Source organism: Siphateles boraxobius, unplaced genomic scaffold, assembly GCF_051911475.1.
Source record: "Siphateles boraxobius isolate OS27281-9 unplaced genomic scaffold, OSU_SipBor_1 53, whole genome shotgun sequence".
NCBI classification, from domain to species: domain Eukaryota; kingdom Metazoa; phylum Chordata; class Actinopteri; order Cypriniformes; family Leuciscidae; genus Siphateles; species Siphateles boraxobius.
The window spans coordinates 13,546,306-13,569,481 of NW_027509175.1; the positions used below are offsets into that span (position 1 = coordinate 13,546,306).

A 23,176-nucleotide genomic window follows, 5' to 3' on the forward strand; every position below is an offset into this window, starting at 1 on the left:
TTTTGTTTTGGGAAAATGTGAACTCAAACAAGTTTAATATGAATCAAATGAGCAAAATTGCTATAGGAGGTCAGTTGTCTTTAAATAGCCGGGCAAAAATAAATAAACTGGAATAAATTACATTTGACAAAATGTTCACTTAAACGGTTATTTATATTGTAATATTTTGCAATTTTTATTGTATTTTCGATCAAATAAAAAGGCTTGAGCAGAAGAGTGATTCCTGTGCGACTCACCTTGTCTGACCTCCTGGTTTTTAAAATGCTCCTCTAGTTTGCCTTTCAAAATGCCTCCCAGCTCCTCAAAGTGTTCATTGTTCAGGCACCCGTCTCCCATCAGCTCAACGCACTAAGAGTGACGACATTAATTAGAATAACGCACACACCAAACAATTAGCATTTTCTATTTTTACAGAACAGAACCCAACTGAACAGTTCTGGTGGACGCAGACTGCAGAACAAACACTGAACTAGATCACAGTGTGAATTACCTTGGCAAACGAGTGCATGATTTCTGACAGCACGTCCGAGTCGGGTTCGGTGCCGATGGCTTTGATGAGGGCGTCACACATGAAGTGCCACATCTGAGTGAGGTATTCTGGGCCTCTGACGCGAGCGCACTCCAGCAGAAGAGGCATGGACTCGGCGGCCGCCACTCGCACACGTCAAGACTGAGTTAAGGATGCTAACAGTCTCTCAACATACTTCTGAAATAGTACAAACAACTCCAGATCCACAAACAAGATCTGCGCAAACCAGGAGCATCGCTGCACACAATAAGACGAGCGTGATAAAACATTAAATGGCATAAATCAAAATGTTACAGAATGAAATGTCGAACATGAGTCCAAATCCCCCAAAGCTTATGTTTTGATTATCATTCAAATCGGGATGAAATCTTGACAAAAACATGATTTATTCAGGGGGCCATGAAAGTTGTGAATGACAATATGCGCTGGCAACTTTTATCACTGCCGGGAAAAGTTGAAAACTGGTAAATTTACTGAAATTAAAACCAATTAATCAGCCAATATTTTTGCGATCATCAGTTGTGAAACAGATTAATTTCTAAAAATCTAAACTGGAAATGTGTGTGCAAAATTGTGCATTTATTATTTGAGAATGCTAAACTACATTTTATACCATCTAAAAACATTGTAAAATCTAGATATCAGGATTGGTTGATCTTTAAACTGCAAAACGTACTGAAGACAAGTCATTTTAGTCTCTTGAAGGATATCATCATGGAAGTAGAACTTGAGCAGAGGGACCATCAGCTTAACGACTTGCTCCGTATACTCGACGAAACCTTCCTTCAGCTCTTTAGCATAACACACCTGAGGAAAACAGACAGAAGAAATTCAATCTTTCAAGTAATTCAAAGGAACATTTTCACTATAACAGTCCAGTAATCTGGTTAGTTGCAAGGCACAAAATTGCAGGGCTGGGAACCGATTCCAAAAAGAATCAATACCTCGATTCTGAGGCTTTGGGAATCAAGAGTCGATTCTAAAGATTCAATCAAGGGGAATCGACTCCTCTGTAAGAGCCTTTTATAAATTTCAGAGCTAATCATTCATTCTCCTCTCCCTCACTATTATTGATTGGAAGCCTGATTCATTTCCACTAACAGTTTAATTTGTTTCAATTAACTGGTTTTAAAAAATTTAAGATTTAGCAGGTCTTACTCCATTGTGTAATGCGTAACCTAGAATGATTTCTAACTGCGTTGTGTCACGCTGAAACATTCAATTAATAACACATGCGAACATAGCTAATTATTACTCTTCAATGATGTTTGCGGTCAGTTTGATTCTGTGGTCCTGCACGTCGAACTTGTCCACTATAGGCTACTCAGTTTGTGTCAATAGTTTACATTTTTGGACAAGTGCATTTTTGGTGCTCTCAAAGCACACAATACAAACATTGATGCGTTCTATATGTCTAAAGCACCTTAAAGTCTTATAAACCATGATTTAGCTTTAAATTGTGAAAATGGCTTGTACATAATGGAAACTTGAGCGCCGCTCGGACTACAGATGCATTCACAATAGAGTGCGGATCGGGCCGAATTTTTTTGTCCGAGCCCGGCCCGCGTCCGACAGAGCAGTAACCGAACCCGACCCGAGCCAGACAGGCATAAAGATATTTATGTCCGAGCCCAACCCGAGACCGACAGTTAAAATCCCATTTTTTTTCTCATACTAATGACACATGTGCGTTTGTTTGTGTGGAAAGCCTGCTTTTATTAAGCAACTGTAGGAAGACATTCGGAAATGTCAGCAGGATGAGTGCATCAGCGCGCACGGAGAAACAAGCGCACTTAACGCAGGCGCGCATGCACGTGTTTCGTTGTCAAGGCTACATAAACAAATTTCCGCACACAGGAAGACCGATGTTATGGTAATATTTTACATGTATTTTAAATCACAAAAACGAACGTTTGCATCACGTGAAAGCATCAGACACATTGGCTACCAACATAAGCTGTTTTAAATTTAAAATGTTCAATGCCATATCGCGCTGATGTGACCGAGCCCGACCCGAATCCGAACAATTTCTAAATATCTGTCCGAACGCGGCCCGTCGGGCTCGGGTCGGGTATCCATCCTCTAATTCACAACCTTGCAACAATTGAACAAATACATAAAGTAATAAATCATTTCCATTCAACTTTTGTTCCGACATAAAAATAAAAATTTGCTAATGGTGCACACCGTCTCCCACTTGTTCCGACCGGGACGGTACGTGGGAATTTTTGCAGTTCAACTGTGAAGCTGCACTTACGCGTCGCCTTTTTGTGTGCAATGCTGCTCCGCGGTCTGCTGTGTATGTGTGCGTTGCAGAGCCGCCCACAAGGCAGCCTTTCAGGAACTACATCACACAACAAAGTACCGTATTGTGTGCAAAAAGGCAAGCGCCAGTCAATTTAAAGTACACGCTTAATGGTCCCATGAAAACCAGACATTCGGACGCCCCAGACAGTTCGTAAAAAGTGGACGTTTGGTCACCCTATGATACACAGGGCAACTTTGAGCAATGTTGCCGTCAACGGGCAACCAGATATAAATTAAATGCATTGCCCAATTTCAATGGGAAAGTGCCTAAGCAACAATCGCTCAGTAAGATTGCTCAAAAAGTTGCCCTGGGTATCATCACCTTAAGAGTTTGCTTTTGTTGCTGGTTAAACTGCGTGTCTGAGTGGTTTTCCATCTCACCAGCATCTGGCATGCCGTGGCTTTCTCCTCCAGTCCGGCGGTCTTGATGCCAAAACTCTGCTGGTCTCCGAGATTCACAAACTCCCACCCATCATCTTCAGACATGTTCTCCATGTCCTGAGCTGAGAGAGCCAGAGGAAAAGGAGAGTTACTAACACCCAGTTCAATCCATGTTAAATCACTAAGCTAACACTGTTACAACAATAACATTAGTGGAAGTCGGAATATGCACTAGGACTCTTACTATCAAGGAGAGCCACTTCAGGTTTGATGGAGGCCGTCTTCATCAGCGGACCCATCACCACAGGCAGGTACTGCTGAAACTCCTTCCCAAGGATCTTACACATGCGCGCCCATGCCGAGATCATGTAGGAGATCTGGAAGAGCAAGAGGAGCTCAATGACACAAGAGAAACTTTGGAATCAGGATCATAATTGTTTGGTTTTTGCTGACCTGTGGGTCATCATCCTCTAGGTCATTGAAATCAGTTTGTGTCTTCAGAAGGAGCTGCATCACAGCTGAAGCATCCGGCATGAACTACAGGAGCAAACAAACAAAAGGGTTGCATGGACATAAATCAAATGTGCTGTTCAGAAGCGCCACACTGGCAAATTTCCTCTATTCAAAAGTAGTCAAAAGCGACTGGGATTACATGAGATGTATTCATGTGTCAAAGTTACATTAAAATAAATGCAAATGAAAAGAGGTACTAAAATTATCACCAAAAGTATTAAGTTTATATTTTAATTTTACTTGTGATTTCTGTTTGTTTAATTTTAAAATAGGTAGAATTTTTTACATTCAATATTTTAATAAAATAAACTGATAAATAAAAAGAAATTAAAATCAAATATATAAATAAAACATCAAGTAAAAAAATAAAATAAGATTGAACAAACTTAATTCAGACACATCCAAAAATCATAATACAAAAGTGTAAAAAAAAAACACATGCCAGTGACCACAGCTATATTGATACATTTTTATTAAATTCAAAAATGTATCTTTCTTTCCTGTAATACCATGCCAGCTGTTCATAGCCAGAGTCCAGTTTAGAGATTCAATCCTAAACCTTTTAAATCTTAAATTCTCAAAAAACCTTAACTAAATTTGAATTTACTCGTTTTATTTTGTTTATGCTTTTGAAAAGGTTTTTAACCAATTTCCTCAAAGTGGTAGAATGATTACGGCCAAAATAATGAATCAAAATAAAGAAATCACTCTTATTTAGTTGATTTACTTTAAATCACTTGAACTTCCTAATGGTCCATTTTATTAACTTTAAAAAAAAAGAAAAGTTTTTCCTGATCCGTGCCCCTAAAGCCCCTCCCCCCCACACACACACACACACCTTGTCTTTGCCCACAGCCAGGCCGATCAGGCTGATGCACTCGATGGTTTTTCCCCGGAGCAGCCGGAGCTCCTTCTGAACGGCGTTCTCCACGATGTGTTTGAGGGAGGGCATGAACAGGTCGTAGTAGGGCACAAACTTCTCCTCTGCGGTATCAGCCACTGACGCGATGGACGTCACAACCTGCTCCAGAACCAGTTTAGTGCCTTTCTGGATCAGCTGGAAGAATAAAAACCAACATTACAGAATTAAGTGACCAACATAAACCTGATTCAGTGTAAAACAGCATCAAACTGCATGCAGGAGAAGTTCTCACACTGTCAAACCATTTGTGATCACACAACTCAACACCTCCTAACATCTGAAATGAGGTTCAGCTGAATTTCAATTCAAGAAACATTCATTTCTGAATTGAAGTTTAACCGAGCCTAGCCCAGATCAAACTAAATCTCACCATGTTAGCTTTGTGCACCTAACAGAAGGGAAAACAGACGTGACTGTGAAGCTGCGGTTTTCACAAGACAATAGGAGAGTTAAACTCATTAAAGGAGCAGCTTGGGATTCAAACTCCCTTTAACCAATCCAATAAATGAACTGAAAGGGATAGGAGCACCTCCTGAAGTTTGGCGACCATGATGACGTGGAGGTGTTGGACGAGGCTGTCCAGATAGGGGATGAGGAGTGTTTTGGGACAGTCCTCTGTGAAGTTAATGAGGGCGGCAGCTGCGTGGGCCTGGACCCGAGGGTTCGACTGATCCTCCATGGTCTGCAGGAGCGCTGAGATCACCTGCACCACGCAGAAATGACAAACAAATCCTTTAAAGGGGTCATTGGATGCAAAATTCACTTTTATATGGTGGTTGTGTCCACACACTGCAAAGACTAATTTATATGCAAAAAAATATAAAAAAACATTATCCTTAAAAAGTCTAAACTCAAGCGGTTTAGATTTTCTTAGCAATAAGATGGCATTAAAATAATAAAAAGCTATAATACATTTTATAACCAATAAAAAAAAAATACTACTATTGTTTATAGTAGTAAAAATATTGTTTTTAAATTCCAACATGCTTTGATAGATAGATACAGTATATATATATATATATATATATATATATATATATATATATATATATATATATATATATATATATATATACACACACACACACATATATATTATATATAACTAACAATTAATAAATAAAACATGTTCAGGGCCTAAAATTTAAACCGGTGTTGGCTAGTAAAAAAAAAATAGATATAACTATAACAATGGCCAGTTGACTGGTAATGTTTTTATGAATTGTAACAGTGCAATGTTGTGTGAATGTGAACAAACCTGAACGATGCTCGGGATAGTTAACGGGAGAGTGTTGCATCGTCACGAAAGGTTAAGCCTTGCAAATTTAACAATCGTTTTATATGATGAACAGATTTAATTTAGGCTTTTATTCACAAACATTGATCAGCAAACAAACAGAAGCTCAACCGAACCGGTTCGACACGCAAGAACAAACCTCTTTCAGAAGCTCAAACGTGCTGCGTAACAAGAATTAACGTCATTAGTTCTCACAATTCAAGCAAACATGCTTGAGCTTCTGTTTACCACAACTTATGTGCGAGTTGATGAATATTTATGTGAATGAAAGCCTAAATTCAATCTTTTCATCATAAAGCAATCAAGTCTCTTCAGAAAATGTAAACTAAACCAATTCATGTGGATTAGTTTTACATTAAAAAATAAAATCTTTGCGTTCTGAAGATGAACGAAAGTCTTTCAGGTTTGGAACAACATGAGGGCGAGTAATTAGACAATTTAAATGTGTGGGTGAACTATCCCTTTAAAGCGATTAAACTGCTTTGGAAGAGCAGGAACAGTGCACAGATCTACTTTCACTCCATTTTTTCCTTTCCCAATTATTACATGGAAAAGTACATGAACATTGTTAAAGAAATGCCTTGTGTTCACTGAAAAACAACATTTAGAAATCCAACAAAAATAAACTCAATACCTTGTCGTGAAATTTCTTCTGGAAGGTGGGGGCGAAGTCTGTGGCCATCTGTCCAATAGCGTTGCAGGCAGCGTAGCGGACCCTGGGGTGCTGAGAGGTTTGAATGAGGCTACGTTTAGCATCTTTACTTGCTTGTTCATACGCAAATGAAGTGGTGATTTACGGGCCATAAAAGAATTCTTACAGGATCCTGACAGAAGAGCAAAACGAAGCTGACGATCTCACTCAGAATGGCCTCCATCTGTTGGTGACATCCCTCGCCGATAGCAGACAGCGCCATCAGACCAGCGTGCCTGTACTTCCAATCCGCTGCGAGCAAACAAGACCGTTTACGTGAGTGCATTTATAGAAATATTACGATTTTTGTTCAATCAAAAGCATCTACTCACGGTTCTGCAACATCTGCATGATGTGCTGTTTGATCATGGGAAGGACGATCTTTCCTCCGAGTCCACAGGCAATCCTGTCCAGAGCGCTTTCACCCGCCACGGCATTACTGAACACCAGAAAAATCACATTTATAAAGACACAGAATCACTAACAAATAAGCATTGACAGGTATTTCAAAGCAAGAACGCCACACTCAGAGATCAAATCCTAGCAGGCTTCACAAGTAATGGGAAATTACAAGTATGAACATTTTTTTTCAGTGGTCAACTGTGGTGTACAGTGTTAAATATATAAAACTAACCGTCTTTTATGATGCAAACATTATTCTCACCTGTCAAAATCATCATCTTCTAGTTCATCAGCCATGGCCCAATCCTCATCCTCCTCCATATCCACCATCATACTCAGCATCTGAGGTACTGAAACATTCACAACACTGTTGAACTTCACAGCAGAGGACATGCTAGTGGCACTCGATGTCAGGCATCACATGACTGCAAGCAATCGGCGGTGCTAGGATGTAACTAGTTTGCATTGCTACAAACGTGACTCTGAAGTCACAACACCTCTCCAGTTTTTGAAATGCAGTATTTTTTTTTTCTACTATATTTTAAGCATTAATAATAGTAATACAGTAATCATTCGTAATTGTAAGTTGCAATCATTTAAATTGGCTTTTTTTTTTACATATTATTATTTTTGATTTACATATTATTATTTTTGATTTAAGTAATTTAAAATGGGGTTTTTTACTATAATCAAATACTAATAATAAAATTGATATTTTTTATAACTCATTAAATTTCTATTACATTATTTGTAAATCAATTTATACATTAATAATAATATTGTCATTTTAAATTTATACTTTTACAACTACTGTAGTATTTAACGATTGTAGTAGTAAAACAAATCAATATTTACACATTTTTATAACCATTAATAGTAATAAAAATACTACATGTAATAGTAATTTTTACTACTATAATCAATACTTCAGTAGTTGTAAATCAAATCAATACATTTATACATTTTATAACCATTACTAATTAACATTTTATTTACCATAACAGTAATTTAAATACAGTAAAAAAAAATCTATATTTCTGTCATTTACTCACCCTTATGCGAGTAATTGATGACAATTTCTCATTTTTGAGTAACTGACCCTTTAACAAAAAGCACTGAAACATGCAAAATTACTACTAGGGCTGCAGCTATCGATTCTTTTTGTAATCGATTAATCTAGCACTTAATCGATCGATTAATCTAGCACTTAATCGATCGATTAATCTAGCACTTAATCGATCGATTAATCGGATAAATTTGTGTTTTTAAACAACCAAAACAAATAATGCATAACGAAAATGATGTGGCTGTAAAATGATCAAGCATTTGGCTTTTATTACTCAAAAAAAAAAAAAGAAAAAAAAACTTATTTCAACTCCAACATTTGGCTTCAAAACTAGGCCCATTTATTGCAATTTTTACCCATTTAGTATAAGTGCCAACAATGTTCTATGCTCAATTACTTGGTAGCCAGTTAAAATGTCTTCCCCAAAAGTACGAGTGGATTTGAAGAAGCAGGCTGGGGAATTTCATTTTTTGTTGTTGTCTGTAACTATTTGGAAGACGTGACATACAAACAAGGTCTCGCAAAGACTGCAATACAATGTGTTCCTCCATCACGTCGCGGTGTATACAGTATATGCATGCTGAAATTATTATTGCGTGGCTACATGAAAGTTTAAGCATATGTGATGCATTTCCGCAATTGATCTGACTGGCGCAAGAGAGAGAACGAGGGTGCATGTGTGTGTCTGTCTGTGTGTGTGAAAGTGAAGGGGTTCACACACCGAACGCAACTTTAATTATTTGCGCGAGTAGATTACATAAGTCAGTGCAAAGACGCGAATAGACGCATCATTGCGAACGTCTTCCGCGCACGTTGAAAAATTTTAACTCGAGCGAATGTTTAAGCGGCTAACTAGATGCGATAGACGCGTATTTGACGCTCTATTCGCGTTCGGTGTGAACACACCATTAGGTTAATGTTTCAGTGACGCTTGGTGAGAGCATGGAGTGGATGTTTTCGGTTCAGATTCTGAATCATTGAAGTCGTACTGTTGTGGTATGCCAGGTCTACTTCGCAGTAGACACATTGCACCTTGTTCTCTTCCTTTTTAAGTATGTAATGATCCAAACTTTAGACATTCTCTGCCGTTTATGGACATCTTTACTCTCCGCCATCGCGCCAAATAAATTCAAAATGTATCACGCGCTATAGTATAGATCCGCGTATAGTGAATTACATTTTACATAGGAATTTAACGAGGCCTCGAGGAATTTTTGTAATCGAGTAACTCGAGGAATCGTTTCAGCCCAAATTACTACATATGCAATAAAACGTTTGTCAAGTCTGGCTAAACTCGTGCAATTCATTGTTAAACCTATCAAACTACTAACATAAGTTAGCAAAACGAGCACTTGTGTGTTCAGTGCGAGGAAGTGAAAATGCTACAAGTTAATTTGCATGGAACAGCACACAGACTGTAGCTTCGATGAAGGCATTTAGCACTGTAACATAGGAAGTGTTAAACGCCTCTTACCGCTCTGAGCAACGATGTTGGTGTGTTTTCTCAGCATGGCAGCAGCAGTTTCAGAGAGCGTGACAATGACTTCCAGAGCCAGCTGACGCTGCATGTTTGTGAGGTTGGTGTCCGCACACAGCTGGTAAAAGAAAAATCAGCATTCTGCATTTCTTTCAATCATCTACATGAAGGCATTGAGGCCGTTTAGAGTGAATATTTGCAAGGTTTCAGCCTTAAGCTTATGAAAACTTGTTTCTGCAACCGGGCTATGGAAGGTGCATGAAAATGGCAACTCCCAAGCATTAAATCGCAGAGATAAATATGTGCCTGTCAAATAAAACCTCAAGAATCAGCACAGACAAGCCGTCTCAAGGAACCACCAGGCATATCTGAAGAGGATAAATTATATTTATAATATATATATATGATGCATTCATAATAAAAGAAAATTCCTACTGGTCAAGATAAAATATAAGAGTTTACCTTAAGGCTCAGTTGGAGAGTGGCTTCCAGGTTTGGTCTCAAGTATTTGGGGGCGGTGTCTGCAATTTCCACCAATGACTTCAGCACGGAGTCGTCACCAGCATAACAGGATTCATTCACCGCCTGATTTGGGAAAGAAAGATTATTTTAGTGCACTTTATCAACTCTAGGGTTTTTTTTCTAGTGGTTTAGATAAATTATCAGCCCCACTATATAAAAAGGCGAGTAATTTTCACCCATATAATCTTGTACTCTAGTAAATAAGATTGTTACGACACTTCAGACCTAATGTACGGATCCAATATATTATTACACATCCGATTTTCTCCCATCAGTTTACATTCACTAAAGACATAACCGACAGAGTTTACAAGCATACTTACCAAAATTGCATTCTGACAATTGTCAGATACAATAACTCAATTCTGGTGTTTTAAATTCAAGTCTTGTGCTTGCCAGTTTAAACATTCAAGTGATTTTTAAACCATTCAAGTCTTAACCAAGTGAAAATGATAAACTCCATCAAATGTCCTGAGCATCTTTTCACACATCAGACAGTCCTTGATGCTTTCCATTAAATTACAGCAAGTAGACAATAACGCAAACAATGAAGATCCATAAAAGTGCAATGTTGACTAGAAAAGTGTTCATATGTACATATTTTGCCTGCCAGTTTAAACTTGGCAAAATGACGCATTCAAACGCACAAAGCAGAAACTAACAAGCAACCTTCAGAGCAATAAAACATCAAATGTGACAAAGCCCATATTCTGCAGTATTTGAAGTGCAGAAGTCCGAGTGGTTAAGAGCACGTCACCTGTAGTATGCCGGGAAGAAGGTCTGAAAAGTGTTTCAACAAAGCTGTGTTTCCCTCATTGGACAGGATGAAGGACGCAGCGGCACGCGCAGCCAGGGTTCGAATCTGAAATAACAAAGTTTAAGATTACAGGGTATACAGGGCTTTTAAAAATCAAACGTAAGACTCAAGACCTTTAAGGCCCTGCACAAAATGAATACCATATTTATAATAAAGTAAAAGAAAACTCAAAATAAATCATGTTTTCAGATTATTTGGCACACATTAAACTGCAAGTTAGGAAACCTCCAAGTTCAACCATGTTTTACAAAATGAATACCATATTTATAATAAAGAATCTGAAAACATGATTTGTTTTGAGTTTTTTTTAATGTTGCACACATTAAACTGCAAGTTAGGAAACCTCCGAGTTCAACCATGTTTTACTAAATATATAAATACTGAAAGTTACACATGTATATTATTGGAATGATTGTACTTGTAAAACCTCAGAGAAGCCACAAGAGTTTGGCGAATTATCATGTAGCAAAAAAAAAAAAAAACATTTGATGCATAATGCGGCTCTTTAATTATAAGCCTAAAAAACAGGGCTATTACCATTTAGAAATGGCTATGCTTCACTATTGCTGGCTGCTCATTCAAAAAGTTGAAGGAGATACAATATCCACTCTTACAGTCATCTAAAACAGTGGTTCTCAAACCTGTCCTAGGGACCCCTCGCCACTGCACATTTTGCATGTCTCCCTCACCTAACACACCTGATTCAACTTATCAGCTCATTAGTACAGACTGCAAGACTTGAATTAGGTGTCTGATGAGGGAGACATACAAGATGTGCAGTGGTGAGGGGTCCCTAGGACAGGTTTGAGAACCACGGATCTAAAACATTACAATATAAACACCATAAAGTAAAGATTGTTTATTTATCTACAGTAGGTTTTTACAAGCCTGTAAAATGTGCAACAGTTTTGACTTTGAATGTGCAGCACTGTTTAATTCAATTATCAGCTTTTGAAGTTTAATGATCACAGGCTTGTTCTAAAATGTAAGATTTTATGACCTTAAATTTGATCAAACTGAATGCAAGCGCCAGTGGGACTCCTGAATTAGTCACTTATCGTGAACAAACGTGTAAAAAAAGCAGGTACTAAACAAGACACTGACCTGTGGGTTTTCCTGATCCTGCATACACTGAACCAACATGCGCTTGATCACTTCCATGTAATGCTGCTGCTGATTGCCAAAGATACCGGGGAAGTTCCTGTACGAGGAGGAAACAAATGACTCAGATAGAGATACAACCGTACTTTTACAGAATAGTTTGAACGAGATTAGTTATTAGGCTATAGTTGATTAGAGTAAAAATCCACGCACCAGAAAATATGCAGCGCTGCTTCTCTGAGGCCGACGTCCTGAGAGTTGACCGAATCGAACAGGAACTTGAGGATCTCTGGCCACTGATTGTTGCCGTCATCATCTTGAGATAAAAACAGAAGGTATTAGATAAGCCTCTACACTAGAGGGTGACACGGGAGTGGATTTTTAAAACTCCCGTCCCATTCCCACAAAAAAAGAAAATCCCATCCCAATCCCAGAAGAATGACTCCCATTCCCTCCCACTCCAGATGTTGTGTTTTTTTGCCAAAATCTGTCAGTTACAGTAAAAAAACAGTACAGATCACAGCATGCCCACCTTAGTTTAACAAACTAAATTTGGGATTTTTCTTCTCTTATTGAACGGAAAGCCAGCTTAAACCATGCACACATTCAATTTCATGTAAATCATCCATGCAACCACACACCACGCCGTCTTTCTCAATTCGTAAATATTGGTTACTTCATCCCACCCAGAAATGTCTGAGCACAACTGAGGTGTCATTTTCCGACAGTAGTTGTTGCAGTGTGGCTTTCATGTCTGAATCCATTTCGATTATGATTTTTGCGGCTACAAACTGCATCGGGAAGCCTTCTCTTATATTATTAGTGGTTGGCATTGACAATTTTGGCATACCAAGTTGGTGCATTACCACCACTGACTGTTACGGGTGGAGCACGTCATTCACATAACCAGCCACACCAAAGCAAACAGGAGCCCATAAAGAGACAGGGCAACTAGAATGAAGTTTAAAATGTAACCATTTAGTTTACTTTGATAACCAACTTTATACACAAATATACCGTTTATATGTGTTATGATACCCAGTCCCGCTGACATTTTTTCCTGTCCCGTCCCAATCACGTGATTAATAGTGATTTTGTTTCCCATCCCGCGGGATTCCTGAAAAAGGAAATGTCAACCTCTACACCACTCGGTGTGGCCAAACCAAGCTACGGGTCAACCAAAAGCAAACTGACCGATGAGATTTCGGGAGAGCTCCGCAGCAATGTCGCAGACCTTCTTGCGGATGTTGGAGCAACCGTCGGACTGGATCCCAGTGAGCAGCTCGGTCTTGATGGCCGTTTGCATATCAATGGTCAGACTGGGATAGACCTCCTCGAAAGACGAGGACAGCAGGCGTCGCAGCAGAACAGCTGCCATCTGTTTCACCTGTGGAGACACACTTAGAGCTTTAGACCGTTCCTGTAACTGATCAACCTGCACTGGGAGGGACATGCTGTGCAAATAAAGCCAGTTTCCCATCCAGGTGGAGATTCAGTCTATAAAAGCCTCTAAAGAGCATTTTGATTTAAAAACTGTGCAATAATGGTGCATGACTGTGCTATGTGAAGCATTATGGGAACATAATTGGCCAATAAGCATTCAGGATCAAAACTGTTTAACAAAGTGGCCATGGTAGTCATCACAAACGCTTAAGTTACCTACTTAAGATCAAGAAAACACAGAACACGAGGACTTTTGCAAGTAGACCAATGCACTCTAGTGTCACAGATCTATAAATATCAGAGGTCAGGAGAGCAAACGAGACAGTAGGTGAAGAGGACGTAAAGAGCTCAATTAAACGCATCAGATGAGAAACAGGATGTGGTCTTTTGAGTAAGAGCATGAGATTGTCATCTTGACATTTGGGTGGTTAAAAATAGTTAAATATGTTTATCTGCCGCGCTCGAAACGTCACAACTCAAAACTGCTTTAACTCAGGGTTATCCATACTGTTCTGTGTCTTGATTAAACATTCACCCAAAATGTGTAATTCATTGTCTATAAAATGGTGATTCAGCCCTAGTGTACACCTCTGAGACCACTACTTAGGGCTGCCTGATTTATGGAAAATGGTTGTGCTTTTTGATGGTTATTCAGAATTAGATGAAAAACTTAACTAAACCAATGAGAAATGTTGCCTAGGCAAGTAACAAATAAGTTAAAGCACTAAAATTAGCAACTGAAAAAATAAAGATAAAAGCAAGCCTGAATAGTCATTTTAAAAAGGCACAAAATTACTAAAATTAAAATCAGAAAATCTAAAACTAAAAGCAAAACATATTTATAATTGCTATTTAAAAAACTCCAGGTTTGCTGTGCTTGTTGGTAGGGTTGAAATTTACCAAAATCAATTAAATTAATAAAACTGATCATTATTACCGAATAGAAAAAACTAAAGAAATATTACTATTGTAATATTTCACTATGAAATCTAGCATTTAACAAAAACAATAAATTTACAGTTCAACTAAAGTTACAATAATATTTATGCCAGTCTTAATATATTTAGTAGGGATGCTCCGATCGATCGGTATTGGCCGATAATCACATTTTATGACTCGATCGGTACTCACTAAACTTAGCCGATCTCTCACTTAGCCGTGAGAAGGTACATGATGCGTGGGGACTTAAATGATTTGGCAGTCATGTCATCACCGGTGTGGAATTACTTTGATGTGTCGAGAAACAATGAAAAAATGACCTATTTGCCGTGTAGGTTTCAAAGGAATCTCATGTGGAGGAGCGTTGTCCTCCAGAGACATCGCCTTTCTGAAGAGTTTCTTCGCTCGCTCAGTCACACAGCGCCGCTCGCTCAGAACGCCCACAGTGACGCGCTGGTTAGGAAATATGTGAAATAAATTGGGCTGCCCGTGCACAACTAAAGTTTTTTTTTCTAGTTGACTAAGTAGTTCATTTAAGCCATTAGTCTAATCGCATATTTATATTAATTTAATTACTTAAATATATATGGGAGAAAATACTAAACCATAATGAGCGTTATCGTAATATTGCATATTCCGCATGTCAAGCGCATGCATGAAGCTTCCACAAAGAACCGGTAAAAGTACTGTTCATGCAGCATGATACATTTTAGCGGTTTATTAATAAACTAGTGTTTTCTGTTTGGCCCTGTAAATAAAAGGGTATTATTTTTTGACAGTGTGTGCGGTTTCGTTTTCTTAAGTAACCGGTTCAAGAACCGTTTAAGCACCGGAACCATTTAAAAAATACCGAGTAGGTACAGGTATTGGATAAAACCCAACCGATACCCAACCCTATTTAAACGTCAGACCACTCCGCTTTTCTCACTTAATACATGCATGTGTGCATATGGGGAGGGGTGCGATTTTAGAATAACACCCAGCTATCTTCGAATATTATTTTAGCTTGAAACGCCCATCCATTCTAATGAGTAGCATCAAACTACTCCAATTTGTTCTTTTAGGAGTTTAAATTATTTATTTATTTATTTTCCTGCTCAGACTTGTATTGGACAAAGTTTAAGTTACATCAGACTACATCCGTGATTACATGTTTATGTTGTCCTCCAAGATTACTATTGGACAATGTTTAATTAAACCTTGTGGGCTGCATCAGACTGCTCCATTTTGTTTATATTTATCTTTGTCTTATATTAAGTATCGGTATCGAGAGCGGTATCGACCGATCACCATGACAAGAAATCGGCTATCGGTATCGGCTGCAAAAATCCTGATCGGAGCATCCCTAATATTTAGTGATGCATTTCACCCTGAAACACGGCGCATATTTTAAATTAAATCTCAGCCTTTAATTTAAACGATGATTCATGCAGCACTACCCTAACTCAACCACGAATTGTGAAAAAATGCTGGCTTTAAAAGAGGTTTATACAGGGTTAGGTGTGCTGTGAAAGCCCATCGGCCCTTGTAAGGCCTCGACTATAATGCAAGGATTCGGACCGGCGCAGGTTAGGCTCATCTTGAGCAATCAGTTGTTCCAGGAATTGAATTCTACACTGGTGTAAACAAGGTCTAGTCTGAACAACACCAGAGGCTCCATTTAACCTCACCCACTCACGGTCAGCACAATGCCGTTACTAAACTACTTACAACATCTGACTACAAGACAACGGCACACCGTCTGACCCTGAGAGAGCCGGTATGGGGAATAATGGACGTGTAAACAAAGCACTTTCTGCCTCTTTAAAGACAATGCATAGTCTAATTGGATGCCTGGAAAAGCTACCAAGCATGATGACAGTAAACAGACTCTCACGAACCTCCTCAGCAGCGGCTGCATCACGGATGGCCTGCAGTAAAAATGTGATCTTCGTCTGACCGGGGATGGTGTCGTACGCTTCCTGCAACAGCAAAGAGGAACAGTTACTGGAGGGCATCACATTATATAAATGACTTCATTTACAAGACAGCCAAACATCAAAAGGTTTATTTTACTCAGAAAGGGTCACAGCTTTAAAAACACAAGTATGTTTCAGGCGGATGAAACGGACAGTAACTTGGTTCTTGTGAAAGTTGCATGAGTCAAAAAGATTCTTGGAGTCAGTTTACGAGTGACAAATAGACGTGGTTATGAACAGCATGTCTGGAATGAACAGTGCAATGGGAATTTGCACACAGATTTAGTCAAAAGGAAATCATACACACACCTTTATACCTGCTGCTTACACAAGAGATTGTATTGTGGAAATATTTGCAATTAACAATCTCATGGCAGACACACAAGAGTGGCATCACAGCTGATTTCCAGTGGCCAGTCCTGTCATGCAGTGAGTCTGAGTCAGTTTCCGCTCAGCATTAGAGGCATGCTGGTCATGTATTGTCTGTGCTAAAGGAAAGTGCTGACGGATGGCAGAGATGAGAGATAAGACTCAATGACCTGTCCTGATCCACATGAGCTCGGTTTGAACTCCACACAGCAGGGGTTTTTAGCACAGATAAAGAAGCTCCTAACAAAAGACCAGTGGAACACGTGCCAATGCGGCCCGAGTTTTGGTGGGAAAATTCGAATTTGCAGAGAAATCTGGAACGCTGGTGAGCTTCCATGTTTCAAAAGTCGTTAGAAGTGCCTATTTAAAATAATGAAGAACGTTAAATCTAAACGGTTAAATACTTATCCATGACCCAAATCCAAGGTGTTTCCATGACATGACAGTATGAATAGGCATATTTTGTGATAAGCTCACCTCATCGCGTGAAGATGGGTGTAAAGTTACGGTTTAATGAGTGAAATACAAGACTCGCCACAATAGTGACAATTAACAGTTTTTAAATATTCATTATTCTACTGGAAAATGCGGTTTGATTATCTCTAACGTTACCCGATATGTAGGAAAAAAATATGCAAAGTACAAAGAGACTAATCAGGTTTTGTTTGGGTCGTCACCTAACGTTATAGTGTTCACCACTCTGACCGGCAGATTTCGAAATTTAGACGCAAATGTAACTCGTTTAGCTCTAATACCCTCACAGAACCGACACACCGATTTAACGACACTTTTGAGCAACTCAAGCCGATCTGAGCGACACCTGCGCCCGGTTAGCAGCGCCACAACAACGGCTCGAATAATAACGCAAAAACAAAAACGTTAAAGCGGACGTTGAAAGATTAGGAGGGGGGTCGACAATAAGGCGTTTTAAAACCGAGACGGTACACAAAATCGTATAAATCAATGTTTGAATGCTAGTTAGGCCACGTTGATACGCAACACACTACCGCGCTGTCCCGATTCACAAACGAATCGCTCATTTGAACAGATTCCTTAGAATGCTTCGCTCGAACCGATCCGCCAAAGGTTTGGCTGATTTCGGAATATCATACTTCTTGCATTACGTCTGCAATATATTTAGATAGCATAAATAGTACGATTGACATTTAAGTACGCTATTCCTTATTCAGCCTTTGTAAGACACTCGAGTGGAGTGAAACAGAAGTAGAAACAGGCTTAGCCGAACTTGTAAGTTATCTTAATACATTTAAGCACCAATATGATGAAAAACAACAGCAATTTGATGATTTTTAATTTTCCAGTCAAAATCTCACATGAAATAAAATGGCCAACTTAATTTATACAATTATTTGATCCCAAGCACACATGTACTATGATTAAGTAAAACTAGTTTAATTTTTTTTTTTTAAAGTAAACAAGATTTAAGTCGATCGAAATATTCATATATTGTATACCCAAAATATAAAGAGCAACACGTCGAAAAATTGAGTGATGCTAACTCAAAAGAATAGATTGATTTGTTTCTAGAGTCGGCTCGTTGAAACGTATCGACTCTGAAAAGATTCGGAGCCGCATAGCAGCAGCGCGCGCTTCACACGTGTGCTGGGCCAGAGCGAGGCTGAGGGGCCCGCGCTAAAACTGCGGACCGAGCTCGAGACGAATACGTTACGTTTCCCTTCACACATCCACACAAAGCGGTCCCGAAACGACTCTCATACCTCTGATTGCTTCCTGACGGTGTTGTCAGGGCTCATCAGGTTGCTCAGTAAGAGGTAGAACTGCTGCTGCTCCGCCATCGCTGCTGGATTCAGAAAGAGAGACGAGCGAATGAAAGCCGGCAGGGGAAACGACCTCTGACACCGGACGGTATGAATGGAGGGACGCGATTGGCTCGTAATGCACCGTCTCCTCGCCGCTGATTGGCTCACGCTGTTGAATTAGATTAAATGACTGGCGTGTTTGGTGCGTTGGGAAGTCAGTCATCGTGACGCACATATAATTCAGCTGCGGATCATCCCGTTGGCTGAGGAACGCGGGTAAAATAAAAATGGGTGGAGTCTAGATGAACGCAATGATGTCATTGCAAAATAAGTGTGATTGACCGTAAACGCGGGAATTCATCAGTCGTTATTCAAATGTACGTTTTTTAGATGTTTTTTGTAAGTTATCCCCTGTATAATCTTTTTTATTTTATTGTTTTTTTTCCTGTTTCGTTTGATGCTATTATGAATGTAATAGATAACAGTTGAATGCATTTTGATCCTCTGTATGTGTATGTTGTTATTGTTCTGTTATGCAATAAAAAATAAAAATGTATATATATATATATATATATATATATATATATATTCAAATTTGCAATTGTAATATATAATAGTTGAATACTGTGATCCTCTGTATGTGTGTGTTTTTATTGTTCTGTTATGCATATATATATATATATATATATATATATATATATATATATATATATATATATATATATATATATATATATATATATATATATATTCAAATGTGCAGTAGTTAAAATAATATAGTAAGTAATAAAATAATTTGGTTTGTTTAACTTAACATTGAAGTATGCAAAGATACAGAATATCTATAGCTTCGAATTAGTGAGTGGAAGAGTTTTATCATAAATAATAGTAATTTATTATAAATAGGCTAGTTAAAGTCTGTTTTCTCATCATTAAAAAAATGATTCAGTGGTTTTCACATTGTTAAAATATGTGTGTAACCAAAATAGTCAAATGTTTGTTGTAATTTATTTTTTATTTTATTTAAAAAAATTCTGCTTCAAAATCCTGTTCAGTAATTTTGAGGCCTGTTTTGTATTGTTCGAAATGAATTAAGGACACTGAATGATGAAGGATAGTTTACGTATGGCCATTTCACAAACGTGAGATGTCAATGCATGATTGTTGCAATCTATTCATTTAAAAGGTAAGCAGAATATGTGTCATTCTGCATAATAAGAATATCAGCTATCTGGCATATTGGGTCAATTTTATGGATCTTTACGTTGTGCTTTAGAAGTCAACGGGAGACAAATATTGGTAAAATCATAACATTTCATAAATGCATGTTTTATATAGCTTCGCCAGCTCTACTAACATTTGTATTTTAATAAAAGTAATGGTAAGCATCTAGCTGAACATGTGAAATTATGGGGAGAATGAGGTTGCATGCTTTGGCCTGTGATATTTTATCATACCTTTTAACTAATAAACATACGACTTGTGCATCCTTGTGCAATACGACTGCAGTATTTTGAAGCTGAGAATGACATTCTGCTGAAGAAATAAAAACGTTCCCTTTATTTGGCCAGAAGAGGGCGCGAGAGAAATACAAAAGTTATCTGTTCACTTCAGTCACACGTAAACATTTCTAAATGCATTAAATTAGAGGGAAAAAGCCAAAGCAAGTATCATCTGTTCTCAAATGCTGTGCTTTTTATGATATGACAATATGGCTGCTTGTCTTAGCATTTGAAACCTCGTTTTGTCATAGGTTTTGCTCAAAAAAGTTACACAGTTTGATATTTAAACATAATCAGGGTTCATCACTCACATCAGGCTCAGAATTTGACATGTCAAAATGTTTGTTAACTCTTGAGCACAAGTAAATTAGACATACACCATAAATGTTTATGTTCAATTATTGTTTATTCATACTTTTATGGCTTCATTATGTTGTCAACAGCTTTTGTTTTCAAGCTCACAGCCTGTGACGGGATGCATTGGACTGACTTCTGGAAAAAGTGTCCAGTGTCTGTGTGTGTCCATAACGGTCACTTTGAGCCTTTACACACACTAGAACACAGGGCAAAAAACTAACTTTCTGCCGCATGGCCAGAGACCATTTTCAAGTACAGATATTCAAACCAATCAAATGTAAAATAACACGGCATAGTCTTCACTGTATAAATTAAACAGATTAATCTTTATTAAAGTAACAAAAGTTATTCAGTCAAGAGCACTGAGTGATTTTTTCTTTGTCTTTTAATGTTTGATTATTAATAACACAGACAGGGATATTAGTATGCAGTCACTTTAAGAGCTTATACACGGTTATTATATACTGACACACATGCGTTTTATTTCTCAGGAGGATACCTGGCAATACGGATATTTTCAAGCACAAGAAGACGTAAAAGAAAGTTCAATACAGGATTTCTGGGCGTGCAATTCGGATGTTTAAACTTCCCACACAAGAGCGCGAGTAACGAATTGAGTTTACTTTTGCGTCTTCTTGCTCTTGAATATTTAAATTGGTAAGGCTTAAACTTCACTGTCCCGAGCGTCGTTCATGATTGTTCACGTTCATGTTCTCACAACATTGCATTGCTAGAATTCATAAAAAACTTTACCAGCCAACTGGCGATTGACACCATTTCATATACTCGCCAACACCGTTTTTTTTTTTTTACTTGCATTTGGCACTATTAATTAATTAACTAGCCTAGATTTTCTGAAGTGAGTATATGTAATCCTTTGAAAACTCGCCATCACATGTTTCCATGCTGGGTAGTCACAAGCATGTTCCATGTAATTGATTGGCAGTTGCTAGGGTGTTCTAAGTGGTTGCTAGGGTGTTGTTAGGCAAGATGTTAGGCGTTTGCCACATGCAAGAGTGTTGTGGGTTAAATTTGAAAACATATGATTGGTTAAAATCACATTCCATATTTATTCTCATTAAAAACCCTGGCATTTGAATCAAATCCGCAGATCATTTGCCATGGATATGTGCGTGATTGATATAAAATAGATACATTCGCTGTAGGTAGCAGCTAAATGTGTGTAATGGCGAGTGAGATGTTTGTGAGCCAGTTCACATCTACTGACAGACTGGGTAAAGCGGGGTCTCCCACGACCCTTTGCGGTGTGGGATGGAGATGTGGAAATAGCACTCAGCGTTTTGGCAGCAGTCGAGTCCCTCTGGGGAAGTTTGGAGAGCGACCAAAGCGGAGTGGAAATAGAAGCACTGGAAAAGAAATAAGCATGCGTTCTTAAAAGTAAAACCACCCATCATGAATCATGCAGTTGAATATAGGTTAGTAAAAAAAATTCACTGTATGTACAGTTGACTTAATAAATCTACACAAAAAAATTTAAGTTTGTAACGCGGCTTAGGAATGCTAGGAACCATGCACAACTACTTATAATACTCAAGCCACATGCTAAATGTGCTAAAAACACTCAAAACACATTTTGCAACCACTAAAAAGAATGTAGGACTTCAGAGTATTCTGGCAACCACATAGCAACGTGCTAACACCTATTCAGAACAACTATGCCACCACATAGCAACACTCTGGCAACTTTCCAAAACAGCCAAGTAACTGCATAGCAACCCCCTGGCAACCACATAGAAATACTCTGGAAGTAACTCAAAACATAGATATGCAATAAAAAACAAAGATAACACCCTGGCAACAACCCAGAACATCCTAGTTATCGTATAGCAACCTGCCAAGCAACACCACAAAACATCCTAGCAACTACATAGCAACTTCCTGGCAACCATCCAAAACATCTTATTAACTGCATAGCAACACCCTGACAACTGTCCAAAACAGCCGAGTAACTGCATAGCAACCCCCTGGCAACCACATAGAAACACCCTGGAAATAACTCAAAACATAGAAATGCAATATAAACTACTCAGTACATTTTAGCAACCCCCTAAAAAACAAAGATAACACCCTGGCAACAACCCAGAACATCCTAGTTATCATATAGCAACCATGGCAAGCAACACAACAAAACATCCTAGAAACTACATAGCAACTTCCTGGCAACCATCCAAAACATCTTATTAACTGCATAGCATCACCCTGACAACCATCCAAAACAGCCGAATAACTGCATAGCAACACCCTGAAAGCCACATAGAAACATGCTAACAACCACACAGAACACCTAAGAAACTGCATAGTAACACCATGGCACCCATTCAAAGTATCCTGATAACTGCATACAGACACCCTGGCAACAACCTGTAGTACCCAAGCAACCTCATAGCAACAATCCAACACATCCTAATACAGAAAATGCATATACACCCTGGAAATAACTCAAAACATCCTAGAAATGCAATATGAACTACTCGTACATTTTAGCAAACCCCTATAGCAAACAAAGATAACACCCTGGCAACAATCTATAACATCCAAGTTACCATATAGCAACACCCTGGAAACAACAACCCAAAACATACAAGCAACCTCATAGCAACATCCTGACAACCATCTAAAATATCCTAGTAATTGCATACAGTAGCAACATCCTGGTAACAACCTAAAACATCTTAGTAACTGCAAAGCAACACCCTGGCAACACCTAAGCCACCGCATAGCAACACTTTGTCAACTTTCCAAAACAGCCGAATAACTGACTAGCAACACCCTGGCAACCAC

The 23,176-nt window shown here is 38.5% G+C and overlaps 1 protein-coding gene and 1 non-coding gene across 2 annotated transcripts in view; both read right to left on the minus strand.

Annotated features, from left to right (window-relative positions):
• kpnb3 (karyopherin (importin) beta 3) overlaps window positions 1-18,631 on the minus strand; it is a 28,252-nt gene extending 9,621 nt beyond the window's left edge. Inside the window, exons 1-20 of the mRNA XM_077205408.1 lie at window positions 18,474-18,631; window positions 16,288-16,368; window positions 13,220-13,412; window positions 12,239-12,341; window positions 12,029-12,125; window positions 10,865-10,969; window positions 10,048-10,170; window positions 9,583-9,703; window positions 7,305-7,392; window positions 6,973-7,079; window positions 6,768-6,892; window positions 6,584-6,673; window positions 5,182-5,355; window positions 4,569-4,787; window positions 3,671-3,754; window positions 3,462-3,594; window positions 3,218-3,339; window positions 1,240-1,336; window positions 491-663; window positions 237-348 (exon numbers count right to left, since the gene is read on the minus strand). Of these exons, the coding sequence (XP_077061523.1) occupies window positions 237-348; window positions 491-663; window positions 1,240-1,336; window positions 3,218-3,339; window positions 3,462-3,594; window positions 3,671-3,754; window positions 4,569-4,787; window positions 5,182-5,355; window positions 6,584-6,673; window positions 6,768-6,892; window positions 6,973-7,079; window positions 7,305-7,392; window positions 9,583-9,703; window positions 10,048-10,170; window positions 10,865-10,969; window positions 12,029-12,125; window positions 12,239-12,341; window positions 13,220-13,412; window positions 16,288-16,368; window positions 18,474-18,551 (2,425 nt within the window). The 5' untranslated portion in view covers window positions 18,552-18,631. The remainder of the gene's footprint in view (window positions 1-236; window positions 349-490; window positions 664-1,239; window positions 1,337-3,217; window positions 3,340-3,461; window positions 3,595-3,670; window positions 3,755-4,568; window positions 4,788-5,181; window positions 5,356-6,583; window positions 6,674-6,767; window positions 6,893-6,972; window positions 7,080-7,304; window positions 7,393-9,582; window positions 9,704-10,047; window positions 10,171-10,864; window positions 10,970-12,028; window positions 12,126-12,238; window positions 12,342-13,219; window positions 13,413-16,287; window positions 16,369-18,473) is intronic.
• LOC143714327 (small nucleolar RNA SNORA84) lies at window positions 9,812-9,949 on the minus strand. Its single transcript, XR_013195459.1, has one exon. It is a non-coding gene; the product is annotated as a small nucleolar RNA SNORA84 (small nucleolar RNA).
• Window positions 18,632-23,176: the final 4,545 nt, after the last annotated feature.